Source organism: Sceloporus occidentalis, unplaced genomic scaffold (genome assembly GCF_023333645.1).
Source record: "Sceloporus occidentalis isolate IW3139 unplaced genomic scaffold, rSceOcc1.0.p SCAF_131, whole genome shotgun sequence".
In the NCBI taxonomy this organism is placed as follows: domain Eukaryota; kingdom Metazoa; phylum Chordata; class Lepidosauria; order Squamata; family Phrynosomatidae; genus Sceloporus; species Sceloporus occidentalis.
The window spans coordinates 2,393,259-2,413,730 of record NW_028317111.1 but is presented as its reverse complement, the minus strand read 5'-3'; the positions used below and the strand labels follow the sequence as shown (position 1 = coordinate 2,413,730).

Sequence of the window (20,472 nt, the reverse complement as noted above, 5' to 3'; positions counted from 1 at the left end):
ATCCACTTGGTTCGTAAGCTTTGCTGAGTCAGCTTATATTCTACAGCTACCCAAATTGGGGCAGGAAATACACAACTGTAAAATACATAGTTACGTTTCTATTTTATTGTTTTGGGGGTGAAAATTTAAATTTAATGCACATCAGGGCAAGATGACTTATTTATGTCTCGGAGGACAGTAAAAAAAAAAGGTTAAATTGATGTCATGTAAAAAATGTAAAAAAATGATTGTAAGCAAAAAAAAACAAGGATAAAAATGTTGTATATTAGTCACGTTCATCCTATTCATCATAAAGTGTTATCAATAAAACACTAAAGCAAAAAAAAAAAAATGGCTCTGATTCCTATTACCTACATTGACCCCATCAGGTCTTTATGAAATATTTGATCTGAGCTAAATATTTATCACTTTGCTTTTTATTTAGTATTAATTCAATTTAAATCTCTTACTTCCCCCCCAAAAAATCCTGCATTTAACAGTTCTGTACACAAAATAAAGCTACATTACGTAATGGCATTAAATATGTAACAAATTAAAATAAACAATATACCATATGTTCATTATATATATATTATATATATTATATATATATCAGCCGTATTAGCTTTTTGATCTTAGCAACTTTATGACTATTCCTCTCATATCATGGGGCAGAGTGGCATATAGGGGGTCTGAGGCATTTCTAGGGCAGAGTGGCAAGCCTGGGGGCAGATGTGCATAACTGGGGGGGGGGCAGGTTGGAAAATAAAAGGAAATAAAAACAAAATATTTTTCTCAATCATAGCTTTTATTAAAAAAAACAATAGTTCACATAGTTTACATGAATTAACATTTACTGGTAAAACTTTTTTCCTATAGGGTCGTCTTATATTCAGGCTTTTTCTTTTTTTCCCCAAACCAATGTTCAGATTTTGGGGGGGTCGTCTTATATAATCAGGGTCGTCTTATAATCGAGCCAATACAGTATATATGGCACCCTTAACCCCACCCATAACATCTTATATCACTTAAATCAAACTAACCCTTTAAGCCCACCTTAAGCAGACCTAGCTCTGTGAAGCCCCCTCCACTAAGCTGGGCTGCTCCATGGGCTACCTAGGAGCTGGGGGGGGGGGGGGAGACAAATACATAGGGGGCAATCTGCCGGATATCCCCCCGTACACTTGCAAGAGGGAGAAACATAGAATTTAAAGAGGACACTAAGCTATCGTATGCATTAAAGTCATTGTGATGGCTGGAGTGTCCCTTTAAATCGTTATCTAAAGGTGAAAAGCATTACCTGCGATGACCCCCCTCCCCCGCCCGCGTTAGTCAAATATTTGATCTGTGAATTTATCTCAGCTGTATAATAGCGCAGAATAGACAGATACATTTGTCTAGACAAGCACATTCATTAACGCATATAAAATATTTTATACGCCTATAAAAATACTATTCATGTAATAATAATAATAATAATACTACAGCGCTGGGTGTATTCTGGACTGGAGAATGGAACCAAATATCCGATACAAAATCCTGCAACTTATTCTGAGTATTTCAAGTGTTTGAGTTAACCCTTTAATGGCTGATTAGAGTTGAGTTGACCTTGTATTGTTAGCCAAAAAGAAACAATAAAAAATAAAAGCAACATGAAGATTCATTAACCCCTTGCAAACAATTTACATGACGAACTGGAAGAGTGTTCCAGTTTGTAAATGTCACCTTACATGATTACAGGGGTCTCGTGGACCCCTATAAACCAGAGAGGGACCAGTTGGTACACCTTCCCTCAATATTCATCCATTGCCTTCATGGAATATATTTCTCACTTATATATCACCCCATCCTAATGCATATGGGTTGGGTGTCGTAGGGTATGGATTTAGCAAAATTATTAACCTTAATTGGGTCACAGATTTGCATAGCGAACTTTAATTAGGTTTATAGGCTAAAGCTAACATCTAACAGAATCGAAATCTTATACGTTCGGTGGATACTTAGCAAACAATGTGGTGATATTAAAACCAAAACTTTCTAGAAATTTACAGTGTTTACCTCAATTTAATGATGTATGAAATGTGGCTTGGCAAAGGCGTATTAACCCCTTCCTACCGATTATTCTGCCATTCGTCTACAACTCATGACATCTCTATCACTGTTGACAACTCCACTATCCAACCGACGGACCAAGTCCGCTGCCTTGGTGTCAATGTTGACTCTGCTCTCTCCTTTATCCCTCACATCCAGTCACTAAATCCTGCCGCCTTCACCTCAAAAACATCTCCTGAATTCGCCCGATCCTCAAGCAAGAAACAACCAAAATATTAATCCACTCCTATCCCATCTTGATTATTGCAACTCTCTATTAACTGGTCTCCCGCCTCTCACCGACATCCTCAACACTGCAGCTCGATTAATCTGTCTCTGCTGCTTCTCTTTGCCAATCTCCCCACTGACCCCTTCAGAGTCAAATTCAAACTCCTGACTACAGAGACCCTTACAACTCCGAACCCCCCTACATCTCTTACTGCCCTCTTCATTCCTCTTCATTCCTTTCGTGAGCCCTGTTTCTTGTACCAGTTAGTTATTTGGTGATTTTACTTTATCCCATTGTGACAGCGCTACGGAATCCGCTGGCGCTCTATGAATAAATGTAATGGAATATGGGATCTTTGTCAATGGGTGGTGGCATATTTACCATTCCCCTAACAGTTCAGGTGGTTAAATCGGGACACTTGTGGTGGGATGTGTGGAAAAAGGGGGTGAGGGGTATGGCTGGTGCCAGAAGCGGATGAGACAGGCATGGACATTACCCAAAAAGCCACCTTGCAGAGCTCAGCTTCAGGGTATCACAAGTTGACCATGTTGGAGCAACAATGGCCGCCTGTGCTGACCTCTGCAGATCTTACAGCTCCCTGGGCCAGCCATAAGAGAACGGAGGATCTCCTGATACAACCCAGGAACCAACAGATCCCAAAAATACAAACTGTCCCGTGAAAACCAGGACTGTTAGGCGGTGTGTTGGAAACTTACACGTTATACATTTAGCCATCTAAATATAAGTTGATCCATATTATTGCTTCATGTCCCATCTCTATGGATCATGGGGAATGACCTGCTTGACCCTGATCAGGGTTGTCCTGCCCCCCCCCGAGTTTTTCTAAGGCTCTCCATATTTTGTTGGGTCCTTGCACGGTCTATAATATTTAACCCCTTTATTGCCGGAGGAATTATATATTTATATAGTTGGGACAAATTCATGTGGAGTGACAACATGTAGATTCTTTAAAATAAAATATATGTGGAATATAGACTGTCTATCTGTTATCATTAAATAAGGTGATTAAATTACCTTTACCTGCAATGAACCCCCCCCCCTCCTCCTCCCCAAGCTTGTTATTTATTCTGTGGATATAAGGCAGTGTAGAACAAAAGAAAACTGATAAACTTGTCTAGACAACCACATTTATTAATGAATATAAAATATATTTTATTATCCGACTATAAAAAAATATTTATTCACGTATCATCTACAGGCGTCTGGTGCATTATAGCCTTACTTTTTCGTTATTTAATACATAGATGTTAACATCTAAGAACGTTATATTGTATATTGTATGGTATACAATATCGAAGCCAGCTTGATTGAGATCTTTGTATCGGTTCCAAGTGTTCCAAAGTGTATTCAGTTTGAAAAAAAGCAGACGACTTTCAGATTAATTAACCCATATGTTGCCTGCTAGTAATAAATAAATGTTAGAACCCCGGCGGTTGAGAGGCGACTTGTGTGTTCCTCATTCCCCAAACATCCTGATCCATGATATCCATAATAAAAAAATGTGGGTCCCTAAGATGTAATATTAGCCAAGGGAGTAGGGCGGCGATGATGGGTAATTAAACCATCCTAGGGGCGAGGGAGAGTCCCAAATTAACCCCACCTTCAACGTCTTCCCAATAAAATCATTCAATAATGGTTTTTTGCCGATTAGACCAATTTAAGTCCACATGGGGATTGGTTAACGGGGTAGTTCCTGTCGATGTTATCCTAGGAATATAAATGCATGGGGGCATTTCGCAACATATAATATATACACAATATGTTCCTAGAGTTAATTAAAAATATCTGGTCACAAATGTTTAAAATTCAAATGATGGACCAACTCATTGAGATGTATGCTTACATGTCCATGGCTGTGGAAAGCAGGACATGTCAAACTCCAAACATCTGAACCTCTTCACCTGCTAAACCAAGAAGTTCCAGCATGACCTGGTTCCGTGATCATATCCAAGAGAAGGGTTTTGGTTCTCTACCCTGACCGCCATACCTGGGAACTCTCTAGCTCTAGCTACCCATTGCTGCATGTGGGTAGGAGGTCCCTGTCCATGGGTGGTCTCACTGACAATGCGGGACAAACGCCATTTTTGCAGGGAAAGTGGACATGGAGTGGGGCGTGCCACAATGCTAGTCCCACGACCCCAAGTGACCCGGAGCCCCCAGCCAAAACTAATTTCCCACGAATGCGGACCACCCATCACCATGGTGGTCTTAATTCTATTATACACGTTTTGTTTGTTGTAAGAATATATACGTAACATATAATTTTGCCTTCTTTGTATTAATTGAATGTATACAGTAATGCGTATCCCCAACATTTTTATTGGACCAAGAGTTTGTGCCACCTAGATCATGGGCTGCTTTACTAAGTGAAGTATTGAATATGTGAATATCTCTAACAAAGGGTCAAACAGTTTTTGTTTTTTTTGCTCATTCGTGTGTTAACTGTAAGCGGAAACTTACCATAAATAGTTTTAATTAGACAGCCGTTACCGAAAGTCCTTGGAAAGTGGGTCAAACCCTTTTCCGTTAGTGAATCATGTTGTCATGTACTGTGTCTTTCTGGGCAGATTGCAACCTCTGTGGCGAGGCCAGGCTGTGAAGACTAAACAGCCCCTCCAGACATCATATGCACAATAATGCTCATGAAAGCTTGGTGGCCCCTTTTTAGCAGAATTTGCCCTTTCCCCTATCCCTCAGCTATTTGCTGTGAGGGATACGTGTTCGGCTCTGGGTGGGCCGTGGTCTCTTAAAAGAAACCCCCCATGTACCGAAAGCCCTCCCTGAGATTGAAGTAAAGAAAAAAACCTAGATCTTCTTGACTCAAAAAAATAACAATTTTATTATACAAAAATAGCATTCTATACACAAAAAACAGATGCTAGCCGTGCCTGGCACCGTAATTGCTTCTCCTATTTCACAATATCTATTCGACTACAAATCCGTCAAGTTCCAATTAAGTCTCATCTCCTTCCCCTAGGATTTTTTTCTAGTTACGAGGCAAAGCACAGATCTCATGTGGCAAAGGGCTCCTGGTTGCCCCAGTGCCAGCGGTAAGATCAACTTCGACCCCAGGAGGAGGCCGAAACGTGAAGTTCTGCAGCAGTCTGGTGAAGAACAGGAACAGCTCCATTTTTGCTAAATTCTCCCCTGCGCAACTTCTCCGACCTATTACAAATAAACACAGGGAAGTTAGCAGGCACAATGGATAATGTATATTTACTAAAAAAAAGAGTTGGCTTCACTATTCATTATTAAGGGCCAACACCACCAGGCTTCTCCAGCATGAAGCATGAATGTATAATTCAATGAGTGAGGAGACTTTGAAGAAATCTAACTGAATAAGCTATATTTTTAATCTATATATATTATACAGGGCAAGCTTTGCCCTGCTGCAGAAGCTCTCTGGAGTTCGCTCTTCATAATGTATAGTGACGTCAAGGAGCTGAAACATAACTCTCCTGCAAACTCTTCTGTCAACTCCCCCTTTAGTGAATAAACCCTACTGTGTATAGCATAATGGCTTCTGATTGTATTAGAGTTTTACATACAAAAAAGTTGGGCTAAAAAATTAGAAAAGGGGCAAAAGTTCAACTAAATTTTGTTTCAAGCGAGAACAAGTTTTTATTCAAGCCCTTGCATACCCTCACCTGAAACCTAAATGTTAATTCAGCTAAATAGACCCAATGCATTCTCATTCCTCCTTCTAAAGCATAATACCTTCTTCCGAGGAGGTGTAAAATTATTAGAGAAAAAATTAGCATGTAAGGTGAAACAATGATAGTGCCAATTTTTGGCAAAACATTATCATTAATGGTCTTATCTTTTTTCTATCGTAAAGCATTTATTTGGAAAACCCTTCCTCATAGATAAACCTCACCTGCGGAAAAAGGCAGGAATGCTTCATTTTTCACAAAATTTCCATTAGAGTCAAGAAAATGTTCAGGGTAAAACTCATCTGGTTTCTTAAAATAAGCCTTATCATGCAGTACGGATGACAAAAGCGGGATGACATGAGTACCCTAAAAAATAAATAAATGGATTACATAACGTACTCTTTCCTACATCCCTAGCACATGAAATCAGTACAATGTCAATTCTTCAATACATGTGTGCTGATTCCTTGCTTTGTTGTGTTGTTTAATGTAATTTCAGCAACGCCCCGGAATCTGAATTGATATTGTTTTATGCACATTTAAAAAAGGGACTCTTGTTATAACCAATATACCAGGAAAAAAAAAATTTTTTTTAGAAGAAATTACTTAACATTCCCTGCTTCTTCTATTCCAAATACATCCAATATTTATTATTATTATATTTAACATTATCATTATTGGCAAATATACAGGCTTTAGCTTCAAACTGAAAGTGTTGAAAACTGACAATTATATATGTTTCATGGAATGGTTTTTTTTTATGTATAAATAAGATAAGTAGAATTATAAGTTACCTTAGGAATAAAATATCCTCTGAATGTAATATCTTGAGTAGTCGCATGTGGGACGTTACCCGGAACAATGTTACCAAACCTTTGGATTTCATGAATAACGGCGTCGGTATACGGCATTTGCTTTCTGTGTTCTACTTGAGGCTGGGCAGAACCGATCACTCTGTCTATTTCATTTTGGACCTTTTCTACGAATTATAAAAATAAAATGGAAGTAGAAAACAATCAAAATAAACCTTTAGTAACCTTAATTTTCCTTATTAAACAATAATTGATGCATAATTAATAATAATATTAATAATAATATATTTCCATCAATATGTACAGAACTTTAGAGCCACATAACTAATGCAAATGGATTCAAGTAGCAAAGCCTTAGCTATTGATAGATACAATTGTGTCCTGGTTGGATTAAGAGAATGTACACCTAATTTACACTTGTATGGACAAAAGTATTGGGACACCCGAACATTACACCAACAGAAGGTTTATGATGTTGCATTATAAAAATATAGACATTAATATGAAGTTGGTCCCCCATTGCAGCTTCCACCCTTTTGGGAAGGCTTTCCACAAGATTTTCCAAGACGTTTTGGACAATTGTTTGCTTTGAACTTTGAGGGAACATTTTGGGGGAGACCCTTTTCTATTCCAGCATGACAAAGCAAGCTCCATAAAGACATGGTCGAAGAACATGACAGGCTGCACAGAGCAACACCTTTGGGATGAACTGGAATGGAGATTGCGAGCCGGGCGTCTCGTCTAACATCAGTGTCTGACCTCACAAACGCTCTACTGGATGAATGGGCAAAAATTCCCGCAGAAACTCTCCAAAATCTTGTGGAAAGCCTTGCCAGGAGAGTGGAAGCTGTTATAGCTGCAAAGGGGGACCAACTGCATGTTAATGTCTTTGTATTTAGAATGTGATGTCATCAAAGCCCCTGTTGGTGTAATGGTCAGGTGTCCCAATACTTTTGTCCATATAGCGCATATAGGTACCTGGGAAATTCTAATTGTCTTCTCCATGAGCTGTAAGGTTCACCATTCGTATGTGAGCGGTGATAGGTGAAGCTATAAAGGGCCCCCCTGGACGGTCAGGAAGTGGGAACATGACTGCTGTCCCCCTGCCTGGGGTCAGTAGTTCATGGTCCGGTTCAGGATATGGGTTGCAACATTGTTGCTTTAATGTACTGGGGAGGAATAAAGGGGAAACTTTCCTTATTCTGACCTTCAGTCATTTGACACTCTGGACGAGCTTCCCTCCCACCCTCCCCTGTTTTTCTGTATTTGTTGTGATCTTTGTTCCTGTGCTGGTGTCGGTTTTTCTTTTCTTTTAGTCACAGCGGGAAGTCATGGCCAGCACCTTTGCTTGGATATCCGGTGTATAAAGAAGACTTGGGGAGACGAGTTCTGCGGAGGCTGATGGTACCCAGAACGAGAGCTCTTGGTAATGTTTGGGGTATCTGCCTGTCGGTAACACGACAGCTGGCAGGATGATTATGTTTATGGTTACAATGTGCTGGTTCATGATGTTTAATAAAGCTGTGGCCAATGCCCTTACCCACAAACTGTGTCGTCTTCTCTTTGGGTGTGGATGTGGGCTTTGGTCATGCTTGGTGTGGTGTCTTGGGTCTAAGCAGTCAGGAGATGGGCCAACATATGATCAGTGGAGACAGGGACAGATCTGGGTAGTAAAAGGGCAGAAATTGCTAAAGACTCCACAATGAGCTGCCATACCCAGGCTCTAGGAGGCATATCAAGAGTCATATCAGATTTGATTAAAGATGTGCAGCCTCGTCAAGGTAACTGACATGGAAGCGCTGTAGGTGTAGGTTATGATATAAACTAATTTAGAAATATTTGTTTGTTCCTATTTTGTCCCTAAAAGTCATAGCGCCCATTCTCATAGGCAATAAACCCCATAATGCTTCATATAAACAAAATTCTTACTTTGAATTTCTGGGTATTTCATCATAAATAGAATACCCCACCGAAGGGTTGTAGAAGTGGTTTCCATTCCAGCTGCAAACAAGTTGCTTACAAGACTTACTAAATTGTCATTGTGGAAGAACATTTGATGGCTGGGCTTTTCCTGAAATAGAAATATTATGCAATACAATAACCGTCTATTTAAAACTTCAGACATTGGTCATTCTCTTATGTTCAGTATAGCCATCAGTATTACTATATATTAACCTCTGTCACTTCTGCTGGGAAGCTGTTCCACTTATCTGCTACCCTCTCAGTAAAGTAAAACTTCCCTACGTTACACATAAGCCTCCAACCCTCTTTTTTAAGCCTAGCAGTACCCTTAAACAGTTTGTCTGTGCCATCTTTTCCACCAAACAGCTTGTCAGTAGCCCCAACAAATCAGAATCGGGACTGCAGCCTTCAGGTCCGGTCCACTGCCCCAGAGTCTCACCTAAACCAACACACAGCGCAAACAGACCTCTGCAGGAAGAATCAAACCCCTGCAATGTATGATAATTAACTTTTTATTATCAATAGTCTACCACATTGATATGCAAGACTGCTTGCACAGTGTGCGAGCGCAGAAGAGATAAGCTGCGAGCCCTTGACGTTCCGGGGTGGATAAATGGTCTCAGGGACCCCTGTCACTGCACACAGCCATGTAATAACGATTACTGATTAAAGTACTCAATACATATAGTATGTTTTAGAAAAAATATGTGCATGCCATAGAGGCAACCATGTTGACTTATGTTATGATACAATTTGGAATATCGTACAATACCTCCTGCTGCTTGACAAGGAAGACATCAATAAGGTTTCTCTGGTCATTTACGTCCAGTTGGTCCTTGTGTCTGGTAAATGTTCCTTTAATAAAGGTCCGCAACTCCCTAGCATTTTTAAAAACTTTGTTGTGACTTCCAGGAAGCCAGCGCATCAGAGATGGGAAAGCGTTGAATAGCTTATGGAAAGGGTTAGAGAAATGTATTATTTTTGGGGATATATACGAGTAATATATATTCATATAGGAAAATAAATTAAAAGAATATACTTGTGAGGATTTAAGCCTTTTCCCCCCAAATTTGGAAATATATATAATAACTATTATAATAATACTAATGATGATGATTATTATTATTGACTACAATGTCATTTGACCACCATAAGGAGAGTTTAAAAAAAAAATATATATTAAATAGTTTCCTGGGTTTCCAAAATCTCTAATAATTGAAGGTTTTTTGTCTGTAGCAAATTTAAACATTTATTCTGAACTAAAACCAATGCAGATGCAGTGCTTACCTGAATACCAGGACTTGCAATAACCCTCACATTTTCATTAATTAACCCCATAAGCCTCAGGAATGTGGGATCCTTGTAATCAAAGCGGTGGCCAAGCAGAATTGATACAATGATGTTGGCAACAGCGGCATTTATTATCATTGTGTTCTCAAAAGGCTTCCCTTCAATAGAAGAAAAAAAATTATTGATTAAAAAAAGCATATTTTTTGGTAGAAAAAAAAATTGTTACTTGAAACCATCTTGTGGTTTATTTACTAGGCTAAGGTTACATTTACTCATGATGATCCCGTATGCATCTCATATCTAGAAAATATCCAAACGTTTTTTGAACATATTGCCTGAATTAGCCAAAATGACTTCAGATGGCGTCTTTTCCACAAAACAATCTCAGTTTGGACAGCCTTTTTTTTTTAGCTGACATTTTCCATTTCTTTAGTCATTTTTGTAGCCCTTCTCTGAACCCTTTCTAATGCCAGAAAAAAATATGGTCTGACCTCTTAAACCTATTCCTCTTTTAATGCATGTCTTGGCTTAGCAACAGCTGCCTGGGATTGTGCACAGTTTATTGTCAATAACAACATCCAAGATCTTTTCCATAGGGGATTTACCAAACACCGTTTAGAGTATAATTAGCATTAGATCTAACACATTTCTTTTCATCCGATAAAAGGAGCCACTTTTATCGGATAAAAAGAAATGTGTTAGATCTAATGCTAATTATACTCTAAACGGTGTTTGGTAAATCCCAGGTTTATCCGGAATGACAGGAGAATGCGTGTGAAGAAGGCGCAGTGGTGATTGGCCCAAGATTTGTGGAATATCGGAATCCTGTCTTCCAATAATGTCTAATGCCCTATTATGTCTCACCATATGTAGAAGAGGCTTCTGAGATATTATTCGTTTATAAAGAGTCTCAGAGTTGAGAAGCTACACTAAAAGGATAAATTCTCAGCTAGTGTGGCTATCCTATTTGTTCAAATAACCAAGCAGGATGTGGCCATGAGGGCCCCAATCACCCATCAGGTTTTACCGTGCAGAGGATCTCTTCCTAACGCCACTTGTACTCTAGGTCTTTTGACTAGGTCTAGGCCTCCATGGACTAAAGAAGCTGGTTACAAGGGAGATCTCTGATCTCACCAACCAATACCAATGAGGTGCACCAGACGTCCCAATATGCCCTTGGTAATAAGGTCCATGGACTATAATCCCCTAGACTTGCCAGAATAAGACCTCATTGATTTAGCACTTTAATATTGGACGTGTTGGTGACTTATTTCAAAATCTGCAGTTGAAATAAAATACATCGGAGCTACCTTTGGACAATTTGGCCCTCAGAACTATACCTCTTCATGACGAAAATAGAAATAACATGGAGAGTGCGGTCATAAGATGATGCGGGTCAATAAAATATGGATAATTTCTCACGAACCTTCATTGAGAAAAAAGAGAACTAACCTTTGTAGGATCTAAACACTTCCACTAATGAGTTGGATTCATCATTAATTTTGCCTTCTAGTAGCTTCTTTCCCATTCCAAAATCTCGTAGAGTTGAAAGAGTGAACCTCCTCATCACTTTCCAGTTTTCTCCATGAGAAAAGATTAAACCTAAATAAATTTAAGAAATTACTTTTTTAAATTCATTTCTATGTGCTTAAAAATAAAGATATTATCTGGGACATACAAGTCTAAATACTGAAAACAAGACGAAACAAATTATTGGATGGAAAGGTCTTTACCAACCCTCTGCGTCAGGGCTGTCTTTAACATTAAAGAAGAGCTGACCCAGGCCCAGGCTTACCTTAGGGGCCCACAGGAGCATAAATTGCCCCTCCAACAGCAATATGCAGTATTTTATTCCTTTGGGCTGCTGGTGTCAGGAGTGATACGGCTAGGAACTTTGCCTGGGGCCAGATTATTATTAAAGATATTCTTGTTATATAACAGATTTCTTGTCTCACCTCAAGTTAGAGTTAAATTTTTTATTATTGTCTACGATCTTGGTAGAATTTTTGTTTGTGCAATGCTTTCCTTATTCCATATTGAATTGCCTATGTCGGTAGCACTTACGTGGATCTGTGTCCTTCATATTTTTTGATATAACCAAATTATTATTATTACTATTATTGTTTTGCCCACGTCAGGGTGTGACTGACATTGCCAAAGTGGCCCTGGCACTTTAAGGCCGCGGAAGTGCGGCTACCGCACACTGACACTGGCTTTGTCGGCCAGAGGTGCCAGATGTTACTATGCTAGAATTTAGGTTGGAGTAGACAGGTGTATCTCAGTAGTAACATAGAGGCCCGAGCTATTTGAAAAAACAGATCATTAAACAGCCCCTATGGTCTTCAAGGGTTAAGTACCATATCCTTTTGATGTTTCCTCTACCATCGGTACAAAAGGTCTCTCTGAAAACTCGTCCCCATAGTTTACAAGTGCTTCTTTAACTGTCTCATAGCCACAGAGCACAACAATCTTTCTAGGTCCCAACTTGATGCTGAATACCGGTCCATACTTCTTAGACAGCTGAAAAAAAGAAAAACAGCAGATAAAAGATTAAAAAGTTTTTCCCCATTCTGCAAACTTTTTTTTGTATAATTTTGCCACCTGGTGGCAGGAATCGTCCTCACTATATTAAGATTTTCATCTGATTAAAAAAGAATAATAAATATATTTAAAAAAATGTAAACATAATTATTCTATTTGGTATTATTTGTTTTTATAATTATTATTTTTAATTATTTATTTAAAATGATAATTATAAAAATTACATTATAAATTAAATGATGAACACAGATTTCCTACATGTCAAGTGACAAAAAAGTGGAAATTTTTTCCACTAGAAATGCTGTTTTTAAAAATGTGTATTCACAGGAATGCGTGAAGCCACCATGAACCCAACTCCTTTCCAGAAGACGTGGTGCTCTAGGCAAGGATGATCTAGAATTATTATTTGTTGATTAACATAGCGCCATCATATTCCGCAGCGTTGTACAATGGGCATAACAAGTAGAGCGTCATATAACAATCTGGCCTTGAAAAGGCATGGTGGGTCCTTCTCAAAGGAGCTCAACAATCTAGAACGTTTGGTTTCAGTGCTATTACCTCTTCAAGAAAAATATGTTGTTTCTTTCTGCTCAGAATCATAGTGTGTAAGTTTCCAACTATCGGCAAAGGTTTCGGCCCGGGAGGAAAATTATGGTAAATGTTTCCTTTATGGTTATAAAAAGCATTGAGCAAAAATAGGAAGACTACAACCGATACGAGAATCGAGACCAGATCGAACCCAAACATGGCTTCAGAAGATCTAGAATGAAAAAAGACCTGGATTAGGTAACTCCCACGTTCTATGTTCTTCTCTAAATATTACCTTAGACACAGCCAAAGCTCTTTAAGAAATGTTAAAGGGGGAGTCCCGTTACTGTATACAGTAATGAAGATGAGATAAAACATGGTTTTATTTTATTTTTCTCATTTGTAGAACCCCGTATGGTCAGCAGACAAAGAGATCCAAGCGAAAAGAGTTTTCTATTTTTCTATTTCTATTTTCAAATAAATTAAATTAATTATAATTTTTTAGCATTAAAATAAATAAAAAAGGTTCCCTAGTGATGTCTCCATGATATTATCAGGGTTACCTTCTAGTTCAAGAAAAAAAAAAAATCAGTAGAAAAAATAAATAAATACTGGGCTATTTCTCTACTTAGGGGATGATGATGAACATAAATTAGCCCATCGTTAGCACAATTCCCGTGGAAGAATTGTAATTTCGAAAAGTTTTACCCACTTTATTTAGATTTTATTCCTCATAAGTATTGCGTTCTATGTATGAATGCAGTTTCAATTTGTGTAGGTCGCATAAATATAGTCGGCTCATGGTTAAACCAACTTATGGTAACAATTGCAAAAAAACCCTCTTTATTTTAATACTTTGGGTCATAAAATAGTTCATCCTTATATATTATTTTTATTCCCAAACATTGTATAATAAACTGTCTTTAAGTCATAAGCAAATTTTTATGTTGCTCTGTTGACTGTTGGACTGTGGACCATATCGAGTCGCTTCCGGCCTTAATGTTTACTTTATTCCGGTTTATCATTGTATTCTGTAATTAAGTCACATAATCATAGGATACAGAAAACAGGTTAAAGAATAGGGACAGAGACCAGACTGCTGACTCGGAGAGGGGGTGCCAACAAAATACTATTATATGACCGAGTTTCTTTTTAACGGTATGATCACTTTTTTCTACTTTTTATATCATAACTAGAAACCTTTTAACAGAGATAAAGCTGAAGCTTACAAACCGATAATGTCAATGGCGCTGCTGGTAATAATAATGGCTACTGTATGCCTCAAAAAAAATAAATAATAATAATAATAATAGAAATAATATTGTGGCAGAATAATAATTTCTATTAATAATAATTAATGTGATAAGACAAAAAATTTGTGTCAATTGGTTTAATATTACAAATAAATAAATTATATATATATATATATATATATATATATATATATATATATATATTTATATGTGGAACAATGAAAATATCACAAAATTAATTATGGTTTTAAAAAAAAACTAATTTGGCTTTAATTGTATGTTTTTATGTTTCAATAAAGCAGTAAATCGATAAATATATCATTATATTTTTAAAGAAATAGGCATGAAGATATATATGGATTAATCTCAGGCCTTGAAAATAATGAGGTTTATAGAATAAAAAAATTGAAAGAAAATTTTTACAAAAATCTTTAAAAAAATGCAATGAAAAGGAAAATAAAATAAATTTTTAGAAAACAAAGGGTTTTCTTTTGAGCCCAGTGATGTCACTATGGCATCACTCACATCCACTGGGAATAGTGGAAAAAATTAGAATAAATAAATAATAATAAAAAAACTAAACAAAAATTAATTAAAAATATAAAATTTGCCCAAATTACCTCTACTACTAGAAGTTAAAAAAATATTTAAAAAATATTTTGCTATTCCCTAGACCCATTAACCCAGGATTGTTAAAAAATACAATATTGGATTCTATGTATGGGATTGATGTCCTTATAGAACAAAAAAAACCACAATGGACATGGGGTATTACTGTAACCAGTGGTTGTTGCTGAACAATATTTTTTTCAGTGGCGGCACTTACTCCGTAGAAGTAATCCTAAGTGAAATTACATAATATATGTTTTTCTTCAAAGGGGGCGGTACTTAGAGGTGTATCTAGGGGCGGGGCTTTACTGAGACTTTTTATGTGACTTTGTAACCCATTGATACCTATGTAACGGATTAAGGCATTACGGAGAAGAATAATGCACTTTAGTCACACAAGTTAATTTCATGATGTTTTAGGTCTGTAGAACCCGGCGATACCCTCATACCCAGCAAACATTTTGAGCTCATAGAAAAGAGGGGGCATCATGGGAGGAAAGAGGGGCAGGGGGTTCGGGGCTCAAAGAGAGACTGTCCCTCCTAAAGAGGGGCACTTGGGAGAATAGGAAATTGATTAAAATACCAACAAAATATCTCTAAAACAATTACGTAAATTAGCAATGTGATACAGTTTGGGTCGCAAACCAAATAGAAAACAGTCTTTTCAAACGATGTCACCTTTAAGGTGAGCAGTCCAGCATGCAAACAGTTAAAAGAAGACGGGCATGGCGTAAAGCTCAACTACACAGAAAGCTCCCATACAGAGGTTAAAAATAAACACAAAAATAACCTTATAATCAACTGCAAACCAACAAATTAACAGGAAGTTTAAAAAAAAAAGCATGCATTAACCCTTTCATTGTATACACTTCTCTGACACTTAACGACTTAATCATAGCCTTAAATGTTCTAAAAAAAATAAATAGAAAACCTGTATTCTCTTTAGTTAGACTTGTTTGCTCCGATTCTCTTTGGCTCCTACTCTCAGATTAGTCGGAGAACGTTTCTCCCCGGGGAGAATCGCACCTTTTATCTGACCCTGTGGGTGAGTCTGTCCACATTCCGCGGGAGCTCCACCTCTAATTCCACGGTCCAACTCTCGAAATAAATTGCAGATTGCTACAAGTTATCTATAATAGTTTGATTAATAATTCACACCTTAGATACACCTGAAATAAAACTTTTATTGAAACTTAAGACATAATAAAAACAAAAAAAAAAGTGAAAAAAGTCTGTAAAGTGATTATGTACAATAATTTAAAACCAAGTCTGGTTGTGGTTTTATTGCAGTAAAGAATGTTGCACACTTAATCGCAAATAACACTTATTTATGAATATTTCAGGACTGTGTCAAACCCAGTTTATATGTGTTTACCACTTTAGCTTATATATATATATATATATATATATATATATAGGCTCCTTGTGTTAAAACATAAGCTGTGTCACGAACCGAGGATACAGGTAGATAAGGAGCCCAGGTGCAGGGGATACGAGGGGCTCTGTCTGTACCCCACGATGCATGATGGCTTGGGGTTGGTACAGACAGGCGCAGGAAATAACTCAAAGACAGAAGATGACGGATTAAGAGTTGTATTGCATATGATGGTACAATATATATATATACAAAGAAAGTCACTTGGCAGGAAGCCCTCGGGATGGGGCACACACGGCAGGAAGCCCTCTTGCAGGGCACACGGCTAGAAGCCCTCTTGCAGGGCACACGGCTAGAAGCCCTCTTCCAGGGCACACGACTAGAAGCCCGCTTGCAGGGCACACGACTAGAAGCCCTCTTGCAGGGCACTCGACTTGGGAGTCCACTTAGTGGGGCGCTGGCCGCAACTCAGGAACACGGCAGGAGACAAAGTAGGAGCAGATCAGGAACCAAAGCAGGTAGTCCTCAAACGTCAATGTCAAGGCCCAGACAGCAGGGCTGGGCAAGTTTATAAAGGCTGTCTTGATCATGAAATCAACTGCAGCTGGACCTGATAACCAGTCTGAGTGGTTCTGAGTGGCAAGGGCCACTCATTCTTGCTCAAGTAGACCCTTTCTGTCTTCTTCCCCCTCAACCTCCTAACTGATTGTAAGCTCTCTTTGTACTAGTCTGTCCTATGTGTGCACGTTATTGGTAAATTTCTAAATTTCAGATAGTTTCGGTGGTCCATCATCACATTAGTCCAAATGACTATGTGACCCACCCACTACTCGTTACGCTCTGCTTACCTACTATACATCATTGCAGAATATGATGGTGCTGTATAAATCAGTCAATACACAATTATAATGTATATAATTAATGCAAATGTTATTAATACACTAGGATCATTCTCTTATCTCTTATATAACATGTTAATAAAATGAACACTGTGTGGTTGGCTGGTATCATCTTGATTCTCTTATGATATATTCAACCTCGTAAAGTAAAGAAGTGGAGTCAATGAGGTCACATAGCTTCGCTTTAAATATCCATGACATGATCTGTTTTAATATTATTTTTTTCTACAGAAAATATACTGCAGAAACATTTTAATCATAAACCGTATCTATTCACTAAGATGTCATTCGACTACTCAACATTCCAGGTGTTGCTTGCCAAGGTTCTTTACCTTCAGGCGACCTATTCTCACAGTTTGAGAAGGTCATCTGCACTTTTACCTAGATTTTGTTTGTTTTGTTCTCGTTGTTGTGAAAATGAACACAGACTTTCAGACAGCGTAATCTCGTTTACCTGTGACACACTGGTTGTCTAGTGAGCTGTTATACAATCTGACCCTTCTCGAGTTTTGGCAAATCATTAACAGCAGGACGAAGGTGAGCTGGGTTTTGGGAGGCTATCTGAGAAAATCACGAGATAAGACGAGGTCATGGATAAGAACGCCATGAAACAGCAATAAGTGACAACAAGGAAAGAATTTATGACTTCATTGTGCAACTCAAAAAAGGAAAAGGTTTTTCACTATGCATTATGTAGGGCCAGCTCAGCTCATCTTGCAGGAGAAACTCATTGCGGTTGGCCTGCTGCAAGCTCTTACTTTAGTGAATAAACATTGTCATACAACTGAAGAACACTCCATGCTTTGCATTATGGTTCAGGATCTGTCTAAATGCAAAAAACAAATAATCCCAAATACTGAATATATACATAATAACGAGTAAGCAAGTAAGCCGAGAAAAAGAGGATGTTGGGTCAGATGAAGCATTGATAGAACGGCAGGAGTAGCGTAGAACAAATCCCCAACTAACTACTTTATAGGTACAGGGCCTTTAAATGGATATGTATTGGGATACCACTCGGTAAATTTGAGTTTACAGAAACCCGGGGCCAGAGCTTCAGTGAGACAACAGGGGCAGCTAGAAGGGACTTCTGATCTTGCCCCAGGTCCCTGATAACGGCCCCTGCAGAAACCATTACAACTACACCGCATCACCGTACGTGCGTCTTGGGCATGAGGGTTAACCTACTGGCCCTCAATTTCTGTTCCGACACCTCATGTCGACTGGAATGCTTTAAAGCGTCCCTGCTTAGTTTGGCAAGTCCTTCTTAGGATCCAGATCCCTATTATGCCTCTTTCTCCCCTGATGCCCCTCTTTCCTCCTCTGATGCCCCTCTTTTCTAGGAGGTCAGAATGTTTGCTTGGTATGAGGGTATCACAGGGTTCTATGGCCCTAAAATCCCTGATAATGTGTATGAATGCAGAAATGTATTACTAAATTGTTAATACCCTTGCATAGAACATTGTTGAGAACACCCCCTAAAACAAATGGGAGCCTCTTTCGACATTTTCCTGCCCTATTGTACCGGGTCCATGAAACTTGCTTTGGGCCTGCCAGCTATTATAAAGGGGAGAATTATTTAAAAAAACATTGTAATAAAAAAGTGATTGCAAAGTGGTGCAAAGCTCATTGCTCTCACGAAGTTAGTGTTTGACTATCCAGTCCAGTATTAGCTAGTGTTATACCGCTGTTATACCGCTCTATACGGTATATGCTCTGGAGAGAAATATACTTTGGAGCTAACAAGGACTATTACTGGACTTATTTCTTTCAATAAAGAGCGAAAAAGGGTCTTAGCCCCCCTGTGTGATGTTTGCTTGCGTTCAATTAATTACTGGAGTCCGCTCACTATAAGCATACATGGGAGCTCTTAGAGTTCAACCCTGAGTCTCAGAGTTTTGCCCCAATCTTAGGGTGAAGGGGCAAAATCTCCGGGTCGCACAATCTGGACTCTGTGATCTTATACAGGACTCCCAACTTGATGCTATTCGCTGGGTATGCGCTGAATTCTTGCTTTGTTTTGCTTTTTTATTGGTCATTATTATTCTACCAGCAACCTGGGAATCTGAATGTTTATGCCTTTTATGCTTTTTTTTAGGCTGTGTGCGCTCCCCTTTCTGAATATTTTTTCTAATGACTAGAAATAAGCTGCTTATTGGGTCAGCTACATCAGGAAAGCTGTTTATCTACAATGGCGGTAGATAAAAACACAATATCGACCGATAAAATAGTGCTGTTCATCGAACTAATCAATAATTATTAATTACTATGGTGATAACAGCAAAGTCACTTTCTATTATACCAGATTTTTAAAAATAAATTTATTTTACTTCTTTACAGGCCAAGGGACAGGGGGTATGCTCTGTATTTGTTGGAAAGATAAAGAGATGTATCCAGAGAAATCGGAACTCTCCGGGTTTCGCCCCGGGGACTTCACGTGAAGTGCTCCTTCTCTGGTTCAGGTCATTAAATCGCCAACTCGCGGGAGTGGGGTTCAGGCACACGCCCACTTCCCACCCACTTCCCCGATGCAATCCCATATAATTTAAGGTGTTTGGTGCTAGCCACACCTATGTACACTGCTAGCCACTCCCACATACGGCATAAACCCTACCCATGTAGATCCTAATTATCACCCACACATATCATGGAGCCTGAAAGCTCCTAGGTATGTGGCTCCATCATAAATACATAAATACGAAAGATCAAGAACGTAGCATATGGCCGCTTATATCCGGTAGGCCGCCACACAAATGTAATTTTATTGGCTGCTGAACATTTTGTCTCTTTCATATTTTTTGCTGAGAGCGCTTAATAGTCATGTGACACACAAAAAAGGCACTGATGGTTGGTTGCTATAGAAACTGAAAAGGCTTCTTACATTTTTGTGTGGTGTTTATGCGATTAAACCTCCAATAGAAAGATTAAAATGACAAATCTATGATCAGATTTATTCTAGTTTATATTAGACAGGTAAAATACCTAAAGACATATTCTGACGGTAAAGGAACAATTGGGTTGCAGGTCAGGTAGATTACTTATTACACAGTTTTTTAGTGTGAAAAAAAACAAACCATGACTATAGGTAAAAGTTCAAGTATTCTGGTATAATAAATACATGGCATGTGTTTAAAAATATAAAACACTTTATTCCTGTCAAGAGTGAATGAACCGGTCTGAGGTAAAAGGTAACTATTCGGTAACTGAGGACTTTTTCAGGAATGCTTGTA

At 38.4% G+C, this 20,472-nt stretch overlaps 1 protein-coding gene across 1 annotated transcript; it reads right to left on the bottom strand.

Annotated features, from left to right (window-relative positions):
- Positions 1-5,306: 5,306 nt before the first annotated feature.
- LOC149281513 (cytochrome P450 2C39-like) lies at positions 5,307-16,029 on the bottom strand. Its single transcript, XM_089499230.1, has 10 exons — positions 15,995-16,029; positions 13,137-13,338; positions 12,395-12,557; positions 11,490-11,639; positions 10,035-10,195; positions 9,520-9,696; positions 8,715-8,856; positions 6,768-6,952; positions 6,198-6,339; positions 5,307-5,485 (listed from the first exon to the last, which is right to left on the bottom strand). Exons 1-10 carry the CDS (start codon positions 16,027-16,029, stop codon positions 5,307-5,309), a joined length of 1,536 nt encoding a protein of 511 aa, XP_089355356.1.
- Between the last annotated feature and the right edge of the window lie 4,443 nt (positions 16,030-20,472).